Below are 25,379 nucleotides of genomic sequence, written 5' to 3'. Positions count from 1 at the left end.
AATACCAGTTTAAACAGATGAGCACCGGTTTTAAGACAATACTTGCATATTTTTATTTTTATAGCTTTTAGTTTGACCCAACCATCACCAAAAGGGTATGAGAATGCCTGTAAAAAGGAAAATTCTTATCGGCATCAGTTTAACACCTCACTGGAATTAATCATTTTAAAATCTACAATAACAAGAGTTAAACAGAAAATAAATGCATTATGAATGTCAACTAAGCATACATAAAAATGAAGATAGCAATAAATTACAGTGAATTGGTTCTTTCTGAATGTAATGCAATCATTAATTGGATAAGTCCTACACAGCTTTCTTCTACAGTGAAAGCCCTATGCAACAGCCTTTGACCCACAACTTAAGCATCTTCAAATGACACCAGCACAGGACATAATTTACAGCAGTCTCAAACCAGACTTGCACAGGTGCGATTATTGATCTCTTCCTCCAATACATTGATGATTGTGCTGGTTCTATTTCATACCCTTGCTGGAGAATTTCATTGGGCCATAATTTGCGGCCCCCTGCGAGCGTGTATGACATGCACACAAGCCCGTAAGGGTTGCCCAAGTTTCAGGTTTTCGCACGTGTAAAGGGCTCCGCAGGCGGAGAGTTGGGCTATTTGCCCAACTTCTGCCTAGTAAATGCCCGTGAAATTCTTAAAAGCACACAAAAGGCCTGCTTCTACCAGTATATGAATTTAAAAAAAATTTTATTTATATATTAAAAACCTGTGCAATAAGGTAAGTTTGTTTTTAACCCCGTTAAAGCTTGCAAATAAATTTCCCCCCCCCAAAAAAATCACATTTTTGTTTTAAGTATTGAATTAAATTACATTTTCATTAATTTTAAATATTTAATTTTATTTATTTGAAGTGCAGATGTATTTTGGGGGTATTCCCATTCATGTTTGTGGGGTTTCCGTACATACGGAATCCCCTGAAGCATGAATGGGGATTCTCTTCTTTTATTAATTGGGCCAGCCCATGTGCACCCGAGATACGTGGGCCTCCACCCGCAGGTATCCAGAGAAGCCCAGCACCGTGAATCTCCGTACTTCCCAGACCATCAGGTATGCGGGTATTTTATTTGCGGATCAGCGACATTTCCCCGCGGGAAGCCTATTTACAACAATTTACACACTTGCACTTCTCCTCTACATCAGGAAGTCCAAAAACGGATTGGTGACTTTTGATGAATATCAATGATGTGTTTGCAAGCATGATCTCAGCCTTCCCTTAGCTTGCCTCATTAAATTCTCATCCTTCCCACTCTTGCTTTTATATTTTTTATCCTGTACACTACTTCCCACTACAATTTCAATGCAAACTTCATCTTTCACCTTGGCACTTTGCCAACCTCTGGCCTGATCACTAATTTTAGCTATTTTATGCCTTGCATATCTTTCTATTTTTATAACTGTTTTGCTCATCAATCTTCCACTTCATTACATTCAATTATTGAGCGATATATATTCCCTTTTATGTGTTTTTCTAATGCTTTTTGACAACCTTACTGAGTTTTCATACCCTCCTTTTGTCTCCCTAACATGGTTTCACTATGACTGATCTTTGTGGATCATCTGGCACTTTAAACCAAAACATGGATCAGTAGTAGTCTTCTCCCTCGAGTCAGAGGTTGACGTTCACATCCCATTCCAGGAGCTTGAGCACAACATTTAGTCTGACACTCCAATGCTGTACTGAGGGAGTGCTGAACTGTCAGAAGTGCCATCCTTCATTACATTACAGTCGAGACATTAAACTGAGGTCCCATCTGTCCTTTCAGGTGGATGTAAATGGTCCCGTGGAGCACGGGAGTTCTCCCCAGTGTTTTGGTGAATATTTAACTCTCAACCAACACCCAAGAACAGATTATCTGGTCATTATCACATTGCTGTTTGTGGGAACTTGCTGTACGCAAATTGCCTGCCATGTTACCTACATTACAACACTTCAAAAGTACTTCATTGGCTATATAAAGTGCTTTGGGGCATCCAGAGGTCATGAAAGGCGTCACATAAATGCAAATCTCTCTTTTCTTTCTTTCCATCTTTTTATGAAAAACTGTTCTATTAACTGCTTCTTTGTCACGACAGTTACATACACTATCCCTAATTCAGCATTCTTTTCCTCCCCTCCCTTCCTTCTTTTCTTTGATTAATCGTCTAAAGATGTGCGCTCATGTTCCAGCTTTGCTAAAAAGTCTAGAGCCAAAATAATAACCACTCTTTTCTCGACTCCAATGATGTTGGACGTGCTGTGTATTTCCAACATTTTTTGCATTTATATCCAATTCTCAGTATCTCCAGATTTTTCTTTTATCGATACTGAGAGTTTTATAATGGAATTATGTGTCAAACCAGAGTGAGATAAGAGATATTACAGATAATGGTAGAGTGAGGCAGATAAGAGACTGGAGACTCAGAGGAAGAATTACATAGAACAGAGTTAGGAGGGCCAGGAATTAAGGAGTTGCGTTAGGGCAGGGAGATTTTGGAAAAGGAATCTCCCAGTGGAGCAGGAAAGAGGAAAGTCTAATCTTCGGAAAAACTGGGAAAGGAGTTAGGAACCAAAAGAATCCAAAGTGGCGAAAACTATTAGATTGGTTGGTGAAACTGATAAAATAACTTGTTCGGATATCACAGGAAATCAGAATATTGTCACCAAGCTTCCCTGTGAAATGAAAGGGACACATCTTCAGGAAATAAATATTTTAGAAAATTAAGAGCTAATCAGAGTCATACATAATGTTCATTATCATGATCAAATGACGTGATCGTGTAAACAAGATTTACATCATTACATTATTTATTTGCAAAGAAATAATATTAGCAACCTTCCATGAAGACAATGCCGCTTTAGATACTTATCATATAATTGCAACAAATAAATCAATGCTGTAGACTTTCATCCCCCTAGTGTGGTATCTCTTTGAATCCCACTTCCCAGTTCATTTCCATTTTCTTCCTCCCTAACGTAGCTCAACTCTACCTTGTGTTCCAAATGACATAAGTTGGGTAAAATATGAACACATTTGGCACATACTGAGTGAAAGCAATATATCTTCTTTTGGAAGAAATACTTAATGTGTCTGTGGAACAGATTTTAAATGAAATTGAAGAAAAATTGATAAAAGACCAATTCAGCAACCATGTTTTTATTCATTGATGTCTACATTCAGCCATGAACTAACCAGCAATTTATAGCATTATCTCCGAATCTACGCTCCCTCTACATAGACAGATATGTAATTACGCAGTATAGACACTACAAGCATAGCATTCATAGAATAGAATGGTTACAGCATAGAAGGCGGCCATTTGACCGGTCGAACCTGTGCCAGCTCTCTACAACAGCACCTCACAGCTGGTTTCACACCCCAGCCTTTTCCCCGTAGCGCTGCAATTTTTTTTTCAGGTTCTTATCCAAAATCCCGTTTAAAAGCCGTGATTGAGTCTGTCTCTACCACCCTTTTAGGCAATGCATTCCAGATACTAACAACTCGCTGTGTAAAAAAAATGTATTCCTCATGCTTTGCCAATCACCTTAAATCTGTGCCCTCTGGTTCTCGACCCTTCTACCTCATTACACCACTTATTATAGGCCTATACCAACTCGAGGCATGAATTTGGGGAAGCCACAGAATTCTCAGGGTAGGGTTAGGAGGTTGAAGACCGTGCCCTAGTGTTTCCGCTCGATTGCGCTGTTTCTGTTCAGCATAATTCCACCAACATCGGCATAACCAACGTAACAGATCGCAGAATTTTAAGCGCAAATTGCATTCAGCACAACTTGAGCTTCCATGGTCTTTCGTGCTAGTTTTAAGATCATCATACAAGAAGCTGGCCCCACCCACAAAACTGGCCAGACCCGCAGGATGGGGAATTAATTACCATTGGGAGTTTTCGCTAATTGCGCTCATTTGCAGGCCTTCGAAGAGGCTCTTAAAATGAATGTGGAACTTTTTAGCGCAAGGACACTATGGGCTAAAAATTCGCCAATTAGCACTAGCACCGTTTTTTTTTGTGCTAATCGCGGTTACCGTCTTTTTTTTAAATCGTCGAAATAGCGCTATAAAGTAAGCTCTCAAAATTCACCAAATGGAAAGTGGCGATGGCGATAGTGGTAAATAACGGCGATAGTGGTAAATAACAGCGTTGCACAACATTTGTGCAATCAAATTGAAACTCCTGAAGTTAAAAAAAAATGGACCTTCTGCGCATGCACAAATGTTTTTTTCTGGACGATTTTTTTCCCGCGATCCTGGTCACATGTCAGGGTGTGTCCACACATGCGCAGTACACCCAGGGCTGAATCAGCCATTTTTGAGAGTTGATTTAAACAGCAGGAATTAAAAATTCGACAGGAAGAGGGCCAGGAAATTCACTGATGATGCAAATAAGGCCCTCATTACTGGTGTAGAAAGCAGATGGGGGAGACTTTGAAGAAGTTTCGTACAAAACTCCCCCCAGCCAGTGTAAAATGTGGAAAAGTGTGGCCGAGAAGGTTTCCTCTGTCGACTGTATCAGGAGGGAGTATGTACAGTGTCGGAAAAGGTAAAATGGCAATTGTAGGTTCATCAGAATATGTAATATTTTTATTGATGCACTCCAATTACTTAAACTGTAAATGTTACACATGTTAGTATTGCTAGGCTTAGTGTTGTACCTTATTTGCCATGAATGATCATCACACATTATAAAGACTGCTTTTTGACATCTTAAAAGATGTTTGTGCACTTCGATGTCTTGCTCATGAACGACGTGCAACTACCAGGGCCATTAAACACAGGATTGTATTAAATGCACACGGTATGGTATAGGTCATAGTCATCATCATAGACAGTCCCTCGAAATTGAGGAAGATTTGCTTCCAATCTAAAAGTGAGTTCTCAGGTGACTGAACAGTCCAATACAGGAATTATAATCTCTGTCACAGGTGGGACAATTGTTGAAGGAAAGGGTGGGTGGGACTGGTTTGCCGCACGCTCCTTCCGCTGCCTGCAATTGTTTTTTGCATGCTCCTACATGGCAAGCGAGCCCAGGTGGGCAGGGGAAATGTTTCAAGGACAACCTCAAAGCCTCCTTGATAAGGTGCAAGTATGGTATAAGTGCTCTGATGATGATAGAAGGAGAGAAAGAGAGAGAGAGGGGGAGAGAAAGAAAGAGAGAGATGGAGAGAAAGAGAGAGAGGGAGAGTCCTGCAAAGTCCATGGTCTGGGTTGAGTCAATGTTATGCACTGTCTGTGGGCTAGTTTTCAGGTAATGCGATGTGCTTTCTGTCGTTGACGTGTAATACAGGAATGGTGGTCCTTCACATGAGCTTGCACTATGTAACCCTAGTCATGTCACCCTGCCCCCTCCCCAGCTGCTAACCAGTTGTCCATTGTTTTTTATTTTGCAGATGTGGATTCCGAGGCCTTACATCCAGGAGTGGAAGCCCCCACCTCGCTGGATGTTATGGTGGAGGACACAGACATCAGCCACGCTAAGGAATCTCTACGGGAGGAGGAGCAGGAGGACCAAAGCTTTAATGTTATGGAGCGGGTGGGGCCCCACACAGGCACGAAAGACTTCAGCTGCAGCCTCCAGTTCGTTGGATGAGGACACCATATTCCATGGTTACCCAGCATCCGAGGCCCTGGGTCCAAGTGGGTTGCAGCAACAAACCCCAGGGTTGAATCCCACATGCTGTCTCTGCGGAGGCGGAGTCGGCAAAGCTGGCCTGGGAAAGGCAGGCAGACGCACATCTAGATTTGATGGGACTGTCTGGGGAGAGCATCCAGCTCAGCCGACAGCTCCTCAAGGTCATGGGTGGGATCTCAGGAAACATTGCAGCACTAACTGCGGACATAGGGGATGGTTTTTCGTAGCTTGTATTTACAACAAGGGAGAACACCGAGGCTGGCAATGCCCAACGGCAATTGACGGGCTCGATTCACGGCACTCCAGTCCCCAGTGTCATGCCACCCAGACTGACAGCACCAGTGAGTGGTGAGGCTGAGCGACAGGCTCAACACTTAGAAGCTGGGCCTTCTGCAGCCCCAGTTTCTCCAGGGGATCCACTGGCGTCTCATACTTCTCTCCCCCAACAACACCGGTGTCCTGGGCTCATTGCTAAAAACAACTTGGGCCCAATCGACAGGGGCAGGTGGGTTCAAATAAGGGGTGCAAAGGTGGCTGCAGCTGAAGGATGTTTCGTACCGGGGTTGTTGATTTGCTATTGTTATTTAAATAAAGTTTACAAAAGCTTTAATATTGAAAAATGTTATTCAAGTTACTAAATTACAAAGTTTCATTAATGTAAAAATTTTAATAAATTTAAAGTTTTTTTCACCTTAACCAATCTTGTGCAGTGTCTCATTTGCAGAATTACAGGGGGAAGTAGTCAACATGATGGGATATAGTGGGCAGTCAATGAGCAAATGTGCCATTCAACCTTCGTGCAAAGTGTTGAATTATCAGCTGCTGACGCAAGGCTTTTGCGAAAGCTCCATGAGCCCTCCCCTGTCGTGGTGGGGGTGGTGGCATAGGTTCATCACCAGGCTCCTCATCCTCCTCCTCCCCCCTCTCCTCAGGTGGTCCTGCAATCCCCAGTGGCAATTCCTGTCCCCTCATGATGGCTAAGTTGTGTTGCATGCAGCACACTGCAATGAACTCAAGAGACCTGCTGAGGGGAGTATTGCAGGTAGCCTCCAGGTTGGTCCAGGCATCAGAAGCGCTGCTTGAGCACTCCAATTGTCTGTCGCACGATATTGCGTGTGGTACATGGCTGTTATTGTAGCAATGCTCGGCTTCTGTCTGAGGGTTCCGGTGGGGGGCCATGAGCCAGGTGGCCATGAGCCAGGTGGCAAGGCCGTAACCTTTGTCCCCCCAGCATCCAGCACTGGCCTTGTGGCTGATGCTCAAACAGGTATGAGACACTGCTCTCACGCAAGATGAACGCATCATGGATACTCCCTGGAAATTTACTGCCATGATGTGCTGAGTATTGTTGCAGACGAATTTGTATGTTCAGGGAGTAGAATCCCTTTCGGTTTCAGTAAACCTTTGGATCCTCTTAAAGGTGCTTGTAGGGCAATGTGCATAGTCAATGACAGCCTGCACCTTGGGGAAGCCAGCAAATCATGTAAAACCTATAGCTTCATTCTGTGCTTCTCTGGTCATTGGGAACTTTATAAAGTCCATCCTGCGTGCATACAGTGCAATAGTCACCTGGCAAATGCAGCAATGTGTAGCGTACTGCGAGATGGAGCACATGATCCCCGCTGATGCCTAAGAGGAACCGGAGGCATAGAAGGCAAGTGCCGCAGTTACCTTCACCTCGACGGGCAGTGCAGTCCTCTTCCCACTGGTAGGACTGCCTTTATGAGCTGGCATATCTCTGTGACCATTCCCTTTCGGAAGCGTAGCCTTCGAACGCACTGTGCCTTAGACAGCTGCAGGTATGAGCGCTGTTCCCTGTAAACTCATGGTGGGTAAGGCCTCCTCCCCATACTTCTGCAAGCTCTTTGATTACGCTCATAATGCTGTTGAATAAGCCTTCTTCAAGCTCTATGCTGCATAGAAAAAACAGCCAGCAATAATGGCAGAGATAGCATAGGACCCATTTTTTTTAAATGTCCTTAAATCTCCTTAAAAACAAAGTTAAACTCTCAAAAAGCTCAATCTGTAAAATGGAGCCTTCCCTCCAAATCCTTTTTTGCACTGAACTCTTGCTCCATTTTTCAAGATGGCGTCGTTAGTGATGAGTGCGTCGTGAGTCCGACCTGGTCAGACTTGATTTTTTTCGGGCAAGTTTTATCGCCGGCGCTAAAAATGGTGATATCGTTGAATTTTGCAAAAACAGCAAAAGTGGAGCATTGCATGACAATTGACGTCATAAAAACGACAAAAAAAGGCGGCTGATCATTTTTATCGCCGCCGCTAAACCATTGGCAAAACTTGCAAAATGGCGCTAGATTTTTTTAGCGCCAAAAACACTTTTAGCACTCCAAAATGGCAGTAAAATGGGTGCAAACCTGGCAAATTGCTAGCCCAATGTTTTCAAAATTTTTGATTTTTTAAAAATTTACTAAAGGAACTGACTATTCTACTGTACCCCACTTGAAGTAGAAAATAGTTGCGTATTTAAAAAAAGTAATTTTCAGTCATTTCAAATCAGGTTATTCACAGGTGCTGGATTGACACTGATTCAAAATACTTATTTTTTGTGATAATCCCATCTGCAGCTGTATTAATCAAACTGCACCAGGTTACCACTCATATGAACCAACATTTTGTTTTAAAATTATGTTACGAAATGCTGCCCAATTGCAGTGGTTCATGACAGATTTTGCATTCGCCGATATGCAAATGAGTTTGAGCAGAAACTTGGGGGGGGGGGGGAGGGGAAAGAGGGGAAAAAACACTTTAAACATGGGCACAATTCTGGGCTCAATTTGCGCCGGAATCTCCAATTGCACCCAAAGCAGAAACTTGACCCCAGTGAGTCTCCATCCCACTTTTCCTTTCTACTGAACCAAAGAACTGAGTGTTTACCAGACACAACAATGAGGAAATTCTCCCCCATGACGTCTCATCTGCAATATGTCTCCAACCCAACAGTCCATGCATCTACTAAGAGGAGATTATTCTCCAGTCAGCTCTTCAGTCTTAAGAGAACACATGGTATTGCAAATAGCCCCTAGTGAAAATCACTTTCCATGTACCAAGTTGCATCTTATGTGATAATGCTGCATAGGATTTTAGCATGTGTAGAATACATACTGCAGTTATTGATAAAAATGTTAGGACTTCTACCTTCATGTACTGTACATACAATTGTGGTATGAGAGTGACAGAGAGAAATGAGATTAATAACCCATTCTACTTGATGTTTGTGCTTTATTCACACTATTCTAATGGAAAATCTATTACTAAATTCAAGTGCTGACCAGTAGATGTGATTCTGTCAGTGCTCTTGCTGTATGTTTGCATGATACCAGCTCCAGGACAAAATGTTCCAGAAGCTATTGTACATCACAATAAAAATCATATGAATGGAGCCAGTTCGAACATACTCATGTAATGGGCAGTCCAGTTATTTTTCAATCCCAGTCAATCAATGTACATGTTCCTATGGAGATTCATATTAGATGTTAAAATTGTAGTTATCCGTGTATACAGCTAGTGGAAATGGGCAGATCAATAATGTGCATTAAATAATATGTTACAATGTATCAAAATTCACACAAGAAATATAAAAATAATTGTAGTTTCAAAAGATAGAGGAGAGAGAGGTTGAAACAAGAAATATAATACCCAATCTAGCAAATAAATTCTGTGGCAGATTAGTTACGATTGTGTGTTTTTGACAATATGCTGAAACCAGTCAATTTTGTATTATTTTTAAATGCTTTAAAAAAAAAACAAATGTCTGTGTTAAGTCCTGACTCTAATGTACTGACTTACACGAGACACATGCTGAAGTCAAGGTCACTCAGGACCTGCACCTTTAATTTCAGCTCTCCAGTGCTGCACTTGCCTGAGACCTCCCGTTATATACCTCAGTGGGACAGGTATGGAGTGTCACCTGCAAGTGCACCCCTGGTGGTAAGGTATGCTTATTGTTACAGGTCATATCCAGTTACAGTCATGTATAGCATGGTAAGATACAGTTATATACAGTAATGAGAGATACATGACAGTCTGTTTTAACGAATTCCTGTTAGATAGGGAGCCTGGTCTGCCAGCAGTGAGCATTCATAAAATCGGCCCGCTAATGTAAAAATACCTCAATATTATATTGCTTATATTACTTTGCATAACTATTTACACAATTATACTGTGACTTAACCTAGTAGTGATTTAAAACAAAGACATTTGTTGTATTAAACGTTTTTCTGACAATTACTTTAATGTTTTGATTAAATTGTGTTGCGATGTAATGATGTGTTAATGTACCACCACCAACAACCTCAATACATGCGAATGTTTATCTGAGAACTTCATTTTATAAGCTATGCAAGTTCATACAATGTATTCAATATTAAAAGGGGTCAAGCATTTACAAATATTACACCAGTGCCTTAAAACATATGACCAACTGATTACAATTACATTCCTGGGCAATGGAAGCCATCTCTCTCCATCAGAGTTCCCATGCTTCCCTCCTCCTCTGCTATCCTCATGTAATCATTTGCACCTATATGGGCACATACAGTGTCAGCTGTGGCTCAGTGGGTAGCACTCTCGCCGGAGTCAGAAGATTGTGGGTTCAAATCCCACTCCAGGGACTTGAGCACAAAAGAAAATCCATGCTGGAACACTCCAGTGCAATGCTGAATGAGCCTGCACTGTTGGAGGTGCTGTCTTTTGGGATGAGATGTTAAATGGAGGCCCAGTCTGCTCTCTCAAGTAGACGTAAAAGATCCCACGGCACCATTTGGAAGAGCAGGGGAGTTATCCCCAGTATCCTGGCCAATATTTATCCCTCAATCAACATTAAAAAAAAACAGATTATCTGGTCATTATCACATTGCAGTTTGTGGGAGCTTGCTTGTGTGCAAATTGGTTACTGCGTTTCCTACATTACAACAGTGACCGCACTCCAAAAATACTTCATTGACTGTAAAGCGCTTTGAGATGTCTAGTGGTCGTGAAAGGCACGAGATAAATCCAAGTCTTTCTTTTTTCTATACTTGACTCATGATCTCATCTCTCCACCCTATCGCAGACTTTCCCCTTTTGTTCTTTTCCAGCCCCCTTTTCCCTGGATCTGTATTTGCTTATTAGCTGTTCATCTTGAACATCTTCCAATTGTAATGAAAGGTCATCGACTTGAAACATTGAGGGGAATTTTAACCCTCAAAAATGTTTTGGTTTGAGATGAGTGGGATGGAAAATTAAAAAAATTTCAAAGCTGAACCCAACCACTTCCAGTTTTAACGGAGGTGGGAGGGACGGGCTGCTGGCAACCAACCCGATCCCAGGAGGTGGGCTGGTCATTTAAATATTTTAATGAGGCTGTGTACCTCAGATTTTATCTCCGTTTTATATTTAAGGCTGACCAGCTTGGTTTTACGAACCTCAAGAAAGCCGGCAGCTGAAGAGAGATGAGAACTGCTGTATGGAAGTAGTATATCCCTTTCTACTTGTGGGTCAGGAGGAGCAGCAGTGCTCCCACCCCCCGCCCCAGCTCCATAAACTAAACGGTATCCCTTCCCGCGATCGGACCTCTCATCCACAATCGTAACCCCCAAACACCGATTCACCCCCCACAATCTCTGCCCCTGACCTCCCACAATCAGCGCCAACCCTATAAGCCATTCTGTACCCACCCCCCTTCCATCTCCAAGCAGCACGTCCGTACCTGCTCCTGGGCTGCAGCCACTTCTGCAGCATTCCTCACCCGACAGGGAGCCAAAGCTGTCAATCAGGCTGGTTTCCAGGCATGGATCCAAAAACACGCACAAACTTCTTCCCCCGCTTATAAATCCTGCCCCAGTAAATATCGGGGCATTAATTCAGTTTCTCTCTCCACAGATGCTGCCTGACCTGCTAACCAAGTGTTTTCTGCAGTTTCTATTTCAGATTTCCAGCATCCACAGTATTTTGCTTTTGATTACAATGAGCCTCTTCCAAATTTTACATACCAGCCCCAAATTGAACACCATCATCATAGGCAGTCCCTCAAAATCGAGGAAGACTTGCTTTCACTCTTAAAGCGAGTTCTCAGGTGACTGTACAGTCCAATACGGGAATTACAGTCTCTGTCACAGGTGGGAGAGACAGTTGTTGAAGGAAAGAGTCTGGTTTGCTGCACACTCCGTCCGCTGCCTGCGCTTGGTTTCTGCATGCTATCAGCGACAAGACTCGAAGTGCTCAGCGCCCTCCCGGATGCTCTGCCTCCACTTAGGGCGATCTTTCGCCAGGGATTCCCAGCTGTCGGTGGGGATGTCGCACTTTAGCAAGGAGGCTTTGAGGGTGTCCTTGAAATGTTTCCTCTGCCCACCTGGGGATCGCTTGCCGTGTAGGAGTTCCGTGTAGAGCGCTTGAATTGGGAGTCTAGTATCGGGCATGCGGATAACATGGCCCACCCAACGGAGCTGGTCGAGTGTGGTGATGCTTTGATGCTGGAGATGTTGGCCTAATTGAGAACACTGATGTTGGTGCGTCTATCCTCCTAGGGGATTTGCAGGATCTTGCGGAGACCCAAATTAAACAGGCAGCAATCGGAATCATTGACCTCTTCGGTAAGAATTGTGAAGCCAGGAAGTACTGTACTATCCAATCGAGTAAACCTCTTCCGCCCCCAACCCCCTCCACCACTGCAGATGATTTCAGCTCACTCGCTAAGCAAAATATTCATCATTAAACCCACCCAATTCGCCACTGAGGAAGAATCCAGTACACTCTTCCTGCCCCTGACGTGCATGCCTCCAGTTCCACTCCCCCACCTGATAGAGTAAATAAGGAGAAATTGTTTCCAGTGGCAGGAGAGCTGGTAACCAGAGACACAGATTTAAGGTGAAAGGCAAAAGAACTAGAGGCGACATAAGAAAAGCATTTTTCACACAGCGAGTTATGATGATCTGGAATGCACTACCTGAAAGGGCGGGGAACATCTTTCTTTGAAGGAAAAAATTTGCAGGGCTATGGGGAAAGAGCAGGGGTGTAGGACTAATTGGATAGCTCTTTGAAAGCACAGGAACAATGGTCTGAATGGCCTCTTTCTGAGCTGCATCATTCAATGATTCTATTAATACCAGCACCTAGCCCCACTAGATGTCCCTCCCCCAATGGCTGGCTGCCCCATGTCCCTATCCCGCTAATCTGAATTCACCATCTTCATCACTCTGTTGTTCTTTCAGTCACCTCTCACATTCTCTTCCTCGCCCCCTCCCTTCCTCTCCCATCGAATTCTCTGTCACTATTGAATTTCCTCCTCTTCTCCCCTTCCTTTCCCTCTCCTCCCCACTACACTTCTATCCCCCTCTTATTGGTTTTTATCTTCCTTCCCCTCCAATGGTTCCATTATTCACCACCCACTACTTGATCTGAAAAATTTAAATTAGTCTTGACACTCTTGGGACATCAACAATTGTGTATTATTCTTGTGCCTTTCACATTTTAACCATAAGCCAGACATAACAGTCTGTAGATGATAGGCAATTCTTAAAAGAAAGAGAGCCCATCATATACCTGGACCTTGAAGCTTACAAGCAGTTACAATCACCCTCATCAATTTACAAGTAGCTACAATTACCCAAATTTGCAATTTAGAGCAGTTGTCTTAAAGCCAGAGACTAGATTAAAAGCTAAATATCACAACCATCCCCCAGATCCGTGAGACGACCCGTGAGCAATGCCACTGAGACGCAGAAGTAGTTTATTAAGTAAGAAATACTTCTTCTGCTCCACCATTGAAACTTTGGCAGGAAGTCCATTTATGCACGCATTTCCGCTGAACTTCTGCCAAAGTTATGACGGTGAAATGGGATAAGTGCTGAGGAAATTTACCTTCATGTAGTTTGTAAAAACAAAACAAGTGTCTATTGTATTGAACCGATTTTTGTGAGATATAATCAACTCACAGTAACCAGTTCAACAAAAATCAGTTCAATTCTGGTTACAATAAGTATAGTCAAAGGAAGAGAGTTTATTTTAAGTTGAAAGTAATCAACAGTAGAAGTGTATTAAAATAGACTACATCACGTGGAAAGTCTCTTCAACAGTAATCGTTTTGCATGTGATTAACTTACAAAAGTTTTCACTGTACTGAGTCATCATTTTTATATGGTCAGGCACCTGACACTTATTTCAATTAAGATTACTTTTAATATTGTGTTTTGAAAAAAGCTCGTGTCCTTAAACTTTATAATATAATAATGGGTTTAATAACATGAATTAATCATTACATTAGCAACCAAGTTTTCATATCAATCATACTTAACCAATCAGAATTTCCACCCCAAAATCATTTGCTGATTGTTATATATGTATACTTGTATTTACTTTGTACAGCCACCAGAGGGCTCATCCCCTGGAGTCCCAAAGGATCCCATAATCCCTTTGGAGCACAGGTATTTAAGGAGGCTTCACAGGTTGGAGAGGCATTCTGGAGACCTGCAATAAAAGACTAAGGTCACATTTTACTTTGGGCTCAGTGTGTTCAGTCTGACTCTTTCTCCACACACAACACTGATGATTAAAGAAAACCTTGCCCTTCAATGCATCAACAACAACTTGTATTTATATAGCGCCTTTAATGTAGTGAAATATCCCAAGGGGCTTCACAGGAGTATTATGAGATAAAACAATTACACCGAGCTGCACAAGTAGAAGTTAGCACAGGTGACCAAAAGCTTGATCAAAGAGGTAGGTTTTAAGGAGCATCTTGAAGGAGGAAAGAGAGGTAGAGAGATGGAGAGGTTTGGCAGGGAGTTCCAGAGCGTGGGGCCTAGGCAACAGAAGGCACGGCCACCAATGGTTGAGCGATTATAATCAGGGATGCTCGAGAGTGCAGAATTAGAGGAGCACAGACATCTTGGGGGGTTGTGGGGCTGGAGAAGATTAGAGAGATAGGGAGGGGTGAAGCCATGGAGGGATTTGAAAATAAGGATGAGGATTTTGAAACCAAGGCATTGCTTAACCGGAAGCCAATGTTGGTCAGCGAGCACAGGGGTGATAGGTGAGCAGGACTTGGTTAGGACAGGGGCAGCCTAGTTTTGGCTCACCTCTAGTTTATGTAGGGTAGAATGTGGGAGGCCAGCCAAGAGTGCTTTGGAATAGTCAAGTCTAGAAATAACAAAGGCACGGATGAGGGCTTCAGCAGCAGGTGAGCTGAGGCAAGGGTGGAGACGGGCGATGAAACAGAGGTAGAAATAGTTGGTCTTAGTTATGCTGTGGATATGTGGTCAAAAGCTAATTTCAGGGTCAAGGTTGCGAACAATGTGGTTCAGCCTCAGACAAGTTGGGGAGATGGATGGAGTCCGTGGCTAAGGAACGGAGTTTGTGACAGGGACCGAAAACAATGGCTTCAATATTCCCCATATTCATTTGAAGAAAATACCTGCTCATCCAGAACTAGATGGTGGACAAGCAGTCTGAAAATTTAGAGACTGTGGAGGGGTCGAGAGAAGTGGTATTGAGGCAAAGCTAGGGGTCATCAGCGTACATGTAGAAACTAAGACTGTGTTTTCAGATGATGTTGCCAAGGGGCAACATGTCGATGAGAAATAGGAAGGGGCCAAGGATAGATCCTTGGGGATCACCAGAGGCAACAATGAGGGGGTGGGAAGAGACTCTGTTACATGTGATTCTCTGGCTATGGTTAGATAGGTATGAATGGAACCAGGCAACTGCAGTCCCACCCACTGGATGACAATGGATGGAGTTGGAGAAGGATACAGTGGTCAACCATGTCAAATGCTGCAGACAAGTCAAGAAGGAGGAAGAGGAATAGTTTGACATGAGCTCTTCACACTTATTGTCCGGAGGAGAGGGTGGAAACTGGGGAGAGAGGTTTAAAAAGGCGATTTGTAGTGGAGAATAGAAGAAATGGGTTATCTTTACATTCCAGAATGGTCCTGGAATAGTCTCAAAGGATGTCATTTGTGACTTTGATGAGAGCCGTTTCGGTACTGTGGCAGGCGTGGAAACCTGATTGGAGTGACTCAAACATGGAATTGTGGGAAAGATGGCCAGGGATTTGGGAGGCAACAACATGGTCAAGGACTTGAGAGAAAAGGGAGATTGGAGATGGGGCGGTAGTTTGCAGGGACAGAGGGGTTGAGGGTTGTTTTTTTGAGGAGAGGGGTGCTGACGGCAGATTTGAGGGAGAGTGGGGCAGTACCTGAGGAGAGAGAACTGTTAACAATGTCAGCTAACATGGGAGCCAGAAAAAAAAGTTGGATGGGAATAGGGTCAATGGAGCAGGAAGTGGGTCCCATGGACAGGTCATGAGGGGAGATTGGAGAGAAGCTGGAGAATAATGCGAGGCCAGGACTAGGGAATGGGGGATCCTTAGAGGAAATTTGGCCCGGTGAGCTCGGGGAAAGAAGGGAAGAAGCAGAGGTGGCCGAACGGATGGTCTCAATCTTAGAGACAAAGAAGTCCATGAGCTCCTCACACTTATTGTCCGGAGGTTTATCTTTACATTCCAGAATGGTTCTGGAATAGTGAGCGATTTGGGCAGACAAGAGCAGGACCCAATAGCACTTTATGTGGTCTAGCCATATCTGGTGGTGAATGGCTAAACAGCTGTCCGCCATATCTGTTCAAGTCTACATCCCTTGGACTTTAGGGAGCGGAAATCAGGGCTGTACCTGATGGGCCTCAATGGGCCCTTCGTAGGATGACAAAAGAGGCATAGAGGGAAGCTGTAGGCTTATCTAGGAGGGAGTCAAGCCTAGTACAGGAGAGTAGGAAGGTCGAAGAGTAATGAAGGATTGGGGTAGATATTATGTCTATAATGCACTTATGAATGACTCCACGAGGTAATGTGTTGTACTCAAACTGTAGTGCCCTTGGTCATTTATTCCAAACTCCAGAGTGAGGCAGCTGCATGGTGGCTATTCTTTTATACAGCCCTTGCCACCAAGGCAGGAAACCCCGGTCTCCACCAGTTACACCCTCTAGTGGTGCCAGCAGAGTGTATACACAATGTAAACTTTATTGATAGTACATCAGGTAAACAAGTCTCCATCTTATGCAACTATACAGTGACTACACAGAGAATATATCTATAGTTTGCAGATATATCCAGAGCAACCGGACGGGGTCCTCGTCGTCTGATAGCGACGGTGCGCCCCCTGCTGGCGGGGTGGGCTCAGTTCACTCACCTTGCCAGGACACAGGGCCTTTGCCGTTGCCTAGTGGTGGGCCTCCCTGTCCTCCTTTGAGGGTTGCAGAATCTTCTGCCTGTTCTCCGACAGTTTTGGGAGCCTGGCTGTTCCTGGTCCTGTTTGGTTCTGACCTTTTGCTCCCGGACCTGGCTGAGGTAGCGACTGGGTCTGGGGTCTGCGCCGTCTCCAGCCGGATGGTGGGCAATGGCGGCCGACTGCGCATATTGGCACAGTTTTTGTTTCCAGGTCCGTGGCGAATCGTGCCATCGGGTGCCTGCAGCATGGGATAGCCCTGGGGCAGGGTATCAGGATCAGTGCCTTCACCTCTGGAGGTCGCTGGCCTATAACTTGTGGGAACACCTGAGGCAAGGCATCAGGATCAGCGCCTTTACCCTCCCGAATTCGCTCGCTTGCTACTTTTGGGGACACTCTATTCCCGACATCTCGCAGCAACATTTTGTTCTTTACATTCTTAATCGGTTCGTTATATTGATTGCCAGGCATACAATGTCTCTAAGTTCAGTTGGTTGCAGGTCTCCTTTAAGAGAACCCTACCATGCCACACTGCAGCAAGGTCGCCACCTTGCCTCTGTCCTCGAGGTTGAGTGCCTTGATTCTTCTCTCCCACGATTCAGCCACAAAAGCTGGAAGAGTACTTTTAAATTCGATCTTTCTCCCCAGGAGTCCTGCCACTGGAGCCAGGAAGGTACTTTTAGGTCATTCCGGCCGGATCATTGCCACGCAGTTATGATGGACGGTCTGTGCTCAGGTGCTGCGCTGGTCTGTTCTCTGGTGCCTGGCAGAAGCGAAGGTGAGCTTTTGCATTGCCTCTGACATCGATTGCTGGAGTGAAGAGATCTTCCCATTTCCACTGCATCTTCCCCATCCACCTTCATCTGAATTGCATTGGACCATCACCTGCAACAATCCACAGAGGTAACTTGTGCACCACGCCATTATGGATTACACTTAATTCCGCACTACCAAGGACTGGGATCAGCTCCATGGTGTAGGTGCACAACTTTTCCTGTACTGGAACCAGCTCGGGTCATTTTTCATTCCATAGCCTCTCGAAGACATCCTGGCTCATCACTGACTGGCTCGCTCCCGTGTCCACTTCCATGAAGACTGGAATGCTGTTTATCTCGACTTCCATCTTCACTGGAGGACAATCAGTGGTGCAGGTATACACTCCATACACCACTTCTTGGGGCTGAGCTGCCTCTCTGGTCAAATCATCATACTCCCCGCTAGATTCAAAGTCATCTACCGACTCCTCTGCTAGACAGTGAGTTGTATTTCTTTTACACATATGCTGGAGGTGGCCCTTCGTGTTACAGGCTTTGCATACGTACTTGGCAAACCGACACTTGGTGAGCCCTATGGTTTCCTCTGCAACGCCAGCATGGTGCTACTCGATTAGCACCCCTCGTTGGATTCCGAGTTCTGAAACACTGAGGTCTGTGCTCTCTGCCCTGGGCAGAGCCACGTTCTACAGTCTTGCCTGTGAAAGGCACTATTCTGTGTACAGTACTTGCCAGGTTTGAGTCCACAGGATGAATAATTTGCTTGGCGCTCCAGGTCGAGGTCATGAACGCCTGACTGATGCTGATGGCCTTCTGCAGGTTGATTGTGACGTCGGCAGATAACAGCTTGTGAAGGAGGCCCTTGTGGCCAATTCCTATAACGAAGATGTCTCGCAATGCTTCATTGAGGTGTGTGCCAAAATCACACGTTGCCGCAAGTCTCCCGAGGTTGGCAGCATATTTTGCAATCTCCTGGCCCTCAGCTCTGCAGTGAGTGTAGAATCTGTGCCTGGCCGTGAGGATGCTTTGTTTTGATTTTAGTTGGTCGCGAATTAGTGCAGTCAGCTCATCGTATGTCTTATCCTTGGTCTTCGTGGGTGCCAGCAAGTCCCGGACAAGGCGGTAGACTTCGGGCCTACAACTGGTCAGCAGTATAGCCTTGCGCTTCTCCGCCAATGTGTCCATCTCCCCTGCCAGGTCGTTTGCCACAAAATATTGCTCAAGCCTTTCCATGAAGGCATCCCAATCATCACCTTCTGCAAAGTCTTTTAGTGTGCCAAATGTAGCCATAATCGCGTGAAAGTCCGTATTCTCGTCACCAGTTATTACGTCTATAATGTACTTATGAATGACTCCACAAGGCAATGTGTTGCACTCAAACTGTAGTGACCTTGGTCCTTTATTCCAAACTCCAGAGTGAGGCAGCCACATGGTGGCTACCCTTTTATATAGCCCGCTACCAGGGCAGGAAACCCCAGTCTCCACAAGTTGCATCCTCTAGTGGTGCCAGCATAGTATGTACACCGTGTAAACTTTATTGAAAGGACATCAGGTAAACACGTCTCCATCTTATGCAACTATACAGTGATGAACAGAGAGTATATTTATAGTCTGCATATATAACAGTAGAGATTTGGGAGGACAGTGTATCCGAGAGGAGAGATGAAAGGAGGCATGATGACACGAGAGAGCGGTCAGGGAGGGATAGAGAGAAAAAGAGGGGTAGAAGTGGAAAAGTATTGAATGGCTCGGGTCCGGAGTGGCCAAAGTGCACACACAAATGGACAAGAAAAAAGCTGAGGTCACATAGGCTGTTTACACTATTTACATAATCTCTGCCCCATTTGCAGCCGCATAGTCACCTGGGAAAGGCACAAAACCAAAAAAACACAAGTTTTGAATGAATCAAAAAATTGTTACACCCAGTACATTCGGTACCCAAATAGTACAATAAAATGTTACAACATATATAATTTGCCAACAGTCAGCCCACAGGTCCCTCCCTCCCTCTCGGTTGGTGTGTAGTTTCCTCTCTCTCGGTCGTTGTGTAGTTCCCTCCCTCCCTCCCTCTCGGTCGGCGTGTAGTTCCCTCCCTCCCTCCCTCTCGGTCGGCGTGTAGTTCCCTCTCTCTCTCGGTCAGTGTGTAGTTCCCTCTCTCTCTCGGTCGGTCAGTGTGTAGTTCCCTCTCTCTCTCGGTCGGTCAGTGTGTAGTTCCCTCTCTCGGTCGGTCAGTGTGTAGTTCCCTCTCTCTCTCGGTCGGTCAGTGTGTAGTTCCCTCTCTCTCTCGGTCGGTCAGTGTGTAGTTCCCTCTCTCTCTCGGTCGGTCAGTGTGTAGTTCCCTCCCTCTCTCTCTCGGTCAGTGTGTAGTTCCCTCTCTGTCTCGGTCGGTCAGTGTGTAGTTCCCTCTCTCTCTCGGTCGGTCAGTGTGTAGTTCCCTCTCTGTCTCGGTCGGTCAGTGTGTAGTTCCCTCTCTCTCTCGGTCGGTCAGTGTGTAGTTCCCTCTCTGTCTCGGTCGGTCAGTGTGTAGATCCCTCTCTGTCTCGGTCGGTCAGTGTGTAGTTCCCTCTCTCTCTCGGTCGGTCAGTGTGTAGTTCTCTCTCTCCCTCCCTCTCTCGGTCGGTGTGTAGTTCCCTCTCTCTCTCGGTCGGTGTGTAGCTCCCTCTCTCTCTCGGTCAGTGTGTAGTTCCCTCTCTCTCGGTCGGTGTGTAGTTCCCTCCCTCCCTCCCTCTCTCGGTCAGTGTGTAGTTCCCTCCCTCCCTCTCTCTCTCGGTCGGTGTGTAGTTCCCTCCCTCCCTCCCTCTCTCGGTCGGTGTGTAGTTCCCTCTCTCTCGGTCGATGTGTAGTTCCCTCCCTCCCTCCCTCTCTCGGTCAGTGTGTAGTTCCCTCCCTCCCTCTCTCTCTCGGTCGGTGTGTAGTTCCCTCCCTCCCTCCCTCTCTCGGTCGGTGTGTAGTTCCCTCTCTCTCTCGGTCGGTGTGTAGCTCCCTCTCTCTCGGTCAGTGTGTAGTTCCCTCCCTCCCTCCCTCTCTCTCTCGGTCGGTGTGTAGTTCCCTCTCTCTCTCGGTCGGTGTGTAGCTCCCTCTCTCTCTCGGTCAGTGTGTAGTTCCCTCCCTCCCTCCCTCTCTCGGTCGGTGTGTAGTTCCCTCTCTCTCTCGGTCGGTGTGTAGCTCCCTCTCTCTCTCGGTCAGTGTGTAGTTCCCTCCCTCCCTCCCTCTCTCGGTCGGTGTGTAGTTCCCTCTCTCTCGGTCGGTGTGTAGTTCCCTCTCTCTCGGTCAGTGTGTCGTTCCCTCCCTCCCTCCCTCTCTCGGTCGGTGTGTAGTTCCCTCCCTCCCTCCCTCTCTCGGTCAGTGTGTAGTTCCCTCTCTCTTGGTCGGTGTGTAGTTCCCTCTCTCTCGGTCAGTGTGTTGTTCCCTCCCTCCCTCCCTCCCTCTCTCGGTCGGTGTGTAGTTCCCTCCCTCCCTCCCTCTCTCGGTCAGTGTGTAGTTCCCTCTCTCTCTCGGTCGGCATGTAGTTCCCTCTCTCTCTCGGTCAGTGTGTAGTTCCCTCTCTCTCTCGGTCGGTGTGTAGCTCCCTCTCTCTCTCGGTCAGTGTGTAGTTCCCTCCCTCCCTCCCTCTCTCGGTCGGTGTGTAGTTCCCTCTCTCTCGGTCGGTGTGTAGTTCCCTCTCTCTCGGTCAGTGTGTCGTTCCCTCCCTCCCTCCCTCCCTCTCTCGGTCGGTGTGTAGTTCCCTCCCTCCCTCCCTCTCTCGGTCAGTGTGTAGTTCCCTCTCTCTCGGTCGGTGTGTAGTTCCCTCTCTCTCGGTCAGTGTGTTGTTCCCTCCCTCCCTCCCTCCCTCTCTCGGTCGGTGTGTAGTTCCCTCCCTCCCTCCCTCTCTCGGTCAGTGTGTAGTTCCCTCTCTCTCTCGGTCGGTGTGTAGTTCCCTCTCTCTCTCGGTCGGTGTGTAGTTCCCTCCCTCCCTCCCTCCCTCTCCATCGGTCAGTGTGTAGTTCCCTCTCTCTCTCGGTCAGTGTGTAGTTCCCTCCCTCTCTCGGTCGGTGTGTAGTTCCCTCCCTCCCTCCCTCTCCATCGGTCAGTGTGTAGTTCCCTCTCTCTCTCGGTCGGTGTGTAGTTCCCTCCCTCTCTCGGTCGGTGTGTAGTTCCCTCCCTCCCTCCCTCTCCATCGGTCAGTGTGCAGTTCCCTCTCTCTCTCGGTCAGTGTGTAGTTCCCTCTCTCTCTCGGTCGGTGTGTAGTTCCCTCTCTCCATCGGTCAGTGTGTAGTTCCCTCTCTCTCTCGGTCGGTGTGTAGCTCCCTCTCTCTCTCGGTCAGTGTGTAGTTCCCTCTCTCTCTCGGTCAGTGTGTAGTTCCCTCTCTCTCTCGGTCGGTGTGTAGTTCCCTCTCTCTCTCGGTCAGTGTGTAGTTCCCTCTCTCTCTCGGTCAGTGTGTAGTTCCCTCTCTCTCTCGGTCGGTGTGTAGTTCCCTCTCTCTCTCGGTCAGTGTGTAGTTCCCTCTCTCTCTCGGTCGGTGTGTAGTTCCATCTCTCTCTCTCTCTCTCTGCCCCCCCCCCTCGGTCGGTGTCTCATTTCCTCCATCTCTCTCCCTTCCTCTCTCTTCCCCTCGGTCAGTGTGTAGTTCCCTCTCTCTCTCGGTCGGTGTGTAGTTCCCTCCCTCCCTCCCTCTCGGTCGGTGTGTAGTTCCCTCCCTCCCTCCCTCTCGGTCGGTGTGTAGTTCCCTCCCTCCCTCCCTCTCGGTCGGTGTGTAGTTCCCTCCCTCCCTCCCTCTCGGTCAGTGTGTAGTTCCCTCTCTCTCTCGGTCGGTCAGTGTGTAGTTCCCTCTCTCTCTCGGTCGGTCATTGTGTAGTTCCCTCCCTCCCTCCCTCTCGGTTGGTGTGTAGTTCCCTCCCTCCCTCCCTCTCGGTCAGTGTGTAGTTCCCTCTCTCTCTCGGTCGGTGTGTAGTTCCCTCCCTCCCTCCCTCTCGGTCAGTGTGTAGTTCCCTCTCTCTCTCGGTCGGTGTGTAGTTCCCTCCCTCCCTCCCTCCCTCCCTCCCTCTCGGTCAGTGTGTAGTTCCCTCTCTCGGTCGGTCAGTGTGTAGTTCCCTCTCTCTCTCGGTCGGTGTGTAGTTCCCTCCCTCCCTCCCTCTCGGTCGGTGTGTAGTTCCCTCCCTCCCTCCCTCTCGGTCAGTGTGTAGTTCCCTCTCTCTCTCGGTCGGTCAGTGTGTAGTTCCCTCTCTCTCTCGGTCGGTCATTGTGTAGTTCCCTCCCTCCCTCCCTCTCGGTTGGTGTGTAGTTCCCTCCCTCCCTCCCTCTCGGTCAGTGTGTAGTTCCCTCTCTCTCTCGGTCGGTGTGTAGTTCCCTCCCTCCCTCCCTCTCGGTCAGTGTGTAGTTCCCTCTCTCTCTCGGTCGGTGTGTAGTTCCCTCCCTCCCTCCCTCCCTCCCTCTCGGTCAGTGTGTAGTTCCCTCTCTCGGTCGGTCAGTGTGTAGTTCCCTCTCTCTCTCGGTCGGTGTGTAGTTCCCTCCCTCGCTCCCTCTCGGTCGGTGTGTAGTTCCCTCTCTCTCTCGGTCGGTCATTGTGTAGTTCCCTCCCTCCCTCCCTCTCGGTCATTGTGTAGTTCCCTCCCTCCCTCTCGGTCGGTGTGTAGTTCCCTCTCTCTCTCGGTCGGCGTGTAGTTCCCTCTCTCTCTCGGTCAGTGTGTAGTTCCCTCTCTCTCTCGGTCGGCGTGTAGTTCCCTCTCTCTCTCGGTCAGTGTGTAGTTCCCTCTCTCTCTCGGTCAGTGTGTAGTTCCCTCTCTCCCTCTCTCTCGGTCGGTGTGTAGTTCCCTCTCTCTCTCGGTCGGTGTGTAGTTCCCTCTCTCTCTCGGTCGGTCAGTGTGTAGTTCCCTCTCTCTCTCGGTCGGTGTGTAGTTCCCTCTCTCTCTCGGTCGGCGTGTAGTTCCCTCTCTCTCTCGGTCAGTGTGTAGTTCCCTCTCTCTCTCGGTCAGTGTGTAGATCCCTCTCTGTCTCGGTCGGTCAGTGTGTAGTTCCCTCTCTGTCTCGGTCGGTCAGTGTGTAGTTCCCTCTCTCTCGGTCGGTGTGTAGTTCCCTCTCTCTCTCGGTCGGCGTGTAGTTCCCTCTCTCTCTCGGTCGGTGTGTAGTTCCCTCTCTCTCTCGGTCGGTCGGTGTGTAGTTCCCTCTCTCTCTCGGTCGGTCAGTGTGTAGCTCCCTCTCTGTCTCGGTCGGTCAGTGTGTAGTTCCCTCTCTCTCTCGGTCAGTGTGTAGTTCCCTCTCTCCCTCCCTCTCGGTCGGTGTGTAGTTCCCTCTCTCTCTCGGTCGGTGTGTAGTTCCCTCTCTCTCTCGGTCGGTCAGTGTGTAGCTCCCTCTCTCTCTCGGTCGGTGTGTAGTTCCCTCTTTCTCTCGGTTGGTGTGTAGTTTCCTCTCTCTCGGTCGTTGTGTAGTTCCCTCCCTCTCTCGGTCGTTGTGTAGTTCCCTCCCTCCCTCCCTCTCGGTCGGTGTGATGTTCCCCCTCTCTCTTTCTCTCTCTCTCGGTCGGTGTGTAGTTCCCTCTCTCTCGGTCGGTTTGTGGTTCCCTCCCTCCCTCTCGGTCATAGAAACATAGAAAATAGGTGCAGGAGTAGGCCATCTGGCCCTTCGAGCCTGCACCGCCATTCAAAAAGATCATGGCTGATCATTCCTTCAGTACCCCGTTCCTGCTTTCTCTCCATACCCCTTGATCCCTTTAGCCACAAGGGACATATCTAACTCCCTCTTGAATATATCCCACTCGGTCGGCGTGTAGTTCCCTCTCTCTCTCGGTCGGTCGGTGTGTAGTTCCCTCTCTCTCTCGGTCAGTGTGTAGTTCCCTCTCTCTCTCGGTCGGTCGGTGTGTAGTTCCCTCTCTCTCTCGGTCGGTGTGTAGTTCCCTCTCTCTCTCGGTCGGTCAGTGTGTAGTTCCCTCTCTCTCTCGGTCGGTAGGTGTGTAGTTCCCTCTCTCTCTCGGTCAGTGTGTAGTTCCCTCTCTCTCTCGGTCGGTCGGTGTGTAGTTCCCTCTCTCTCTCGGTCGGTGTGTAGTTCCCTCTCTCTCTCGGTCGGTCAGTGTGTAGTTCCCTCTCTCTCTCGGTCAGTGTGTAGTTCCCTCTCTCTCTCGGTCGGTCAGTGTGTAGTTCCCTCTCTCTCTCTCTCTCTCGGTCAGTGTGTAGTTCCCTCTCTGTCTCGGTCGGTCAGTGTGTAGTTCCCTCTCTCTCGGTCGGTCAGTGTGTAGTTCCCTCTCTCTCTCGGTCGGTGTGTAGTTCCCTCTCTCTCTCGGTCGGTCAGTGTGTAGTTCCCTCTCTCTCTCGGTCGGTCAGTGTGTAGTTCCCTCTCTCTCTCTCTCTCTCGGTCAGTGTGTAGTTCCCTCTCTGTCTCGGTCGGTCAGTGTGTAGTTCCCTCTCTCTCGGTCGGTCAGTGTGTAGTTCCCTCTCTCTCTCGGTCAGTGTGTAGTTCCCTCTCTCTCTCGGTCGGTCAGTGTGTAGTTCCCTCTCTGTCTCTGTCGGTCAGTGTGTAGTTCCCTCTCTCTCGGTCGCTCAGTGTGTAGTTCCCTCTCTCTCTCGGTCGGTGTGTAGTTCCCTCTCTCTCTCGGTCGGTCAGTGTGTAGTTCCCTCTCTGTCTCGGTCGGTCAGTGTGTAGTTCCCTCTCTCTCTCGGTCAGTGTGTAGTTCCCTCTCTGTCTCGGTCGGTCAGTGTGTAGTTCCCTCTCTCTCGGTCGGTCGGTGTGTAGTTCCCTCTCTCTCTCGGTCGGTCAGTGTGTAGCTCCCT

At 47.4% G+C, this 25,379-nt stretch overlaps 1 protein-coding gene across 1 annotated transcript in view; it reads right to left on the bottom strand.

Annotated features, from left to right (window-relative positions):
* unc5a (unc-5 netrin receptor A) overlaps positions 1-17,082 on the bottom strand; it is a 712,676-nt gene extending 695,594 nt beyond the window's left edge. The window contains exon 1 of the mRNA XM_070877285.1: positions 16,831-17,082. Coding sequence (XP_070733386.1) covers positions 16,831-17,056 — 226 coding nt within the window. The 5' untranslated portion in view covers positions 17,057-17,082. The remainder of the gene's footprint in view (positions 1-16,830) is intronic.
* Positions 17,083-25,379: the final 8,297 nt, after the last annotated feature.

Source organism: Pristiophorus japonicus, chromosome 4, assembly GCF_044704955.1.
Source record: "Pristiophorus japonicus isolate sPriJap1 chromosome 4, sPriJap1.hap1, whole genome shotgun sequence".
In the NCBI taxonomy this organism is placed as follows: domain Eukaryota; kingdom Metazoa; phylum Chordata; class Chondrichthyes; family Pristiophoridae; genus Pristiophorus; species Pristiophorus japonicus.
The sequence above is the reverse complement of the archived record's forward strand: the minus strand, read 5'-3'. Positions and strand labels throughout refer to the sequence as shown.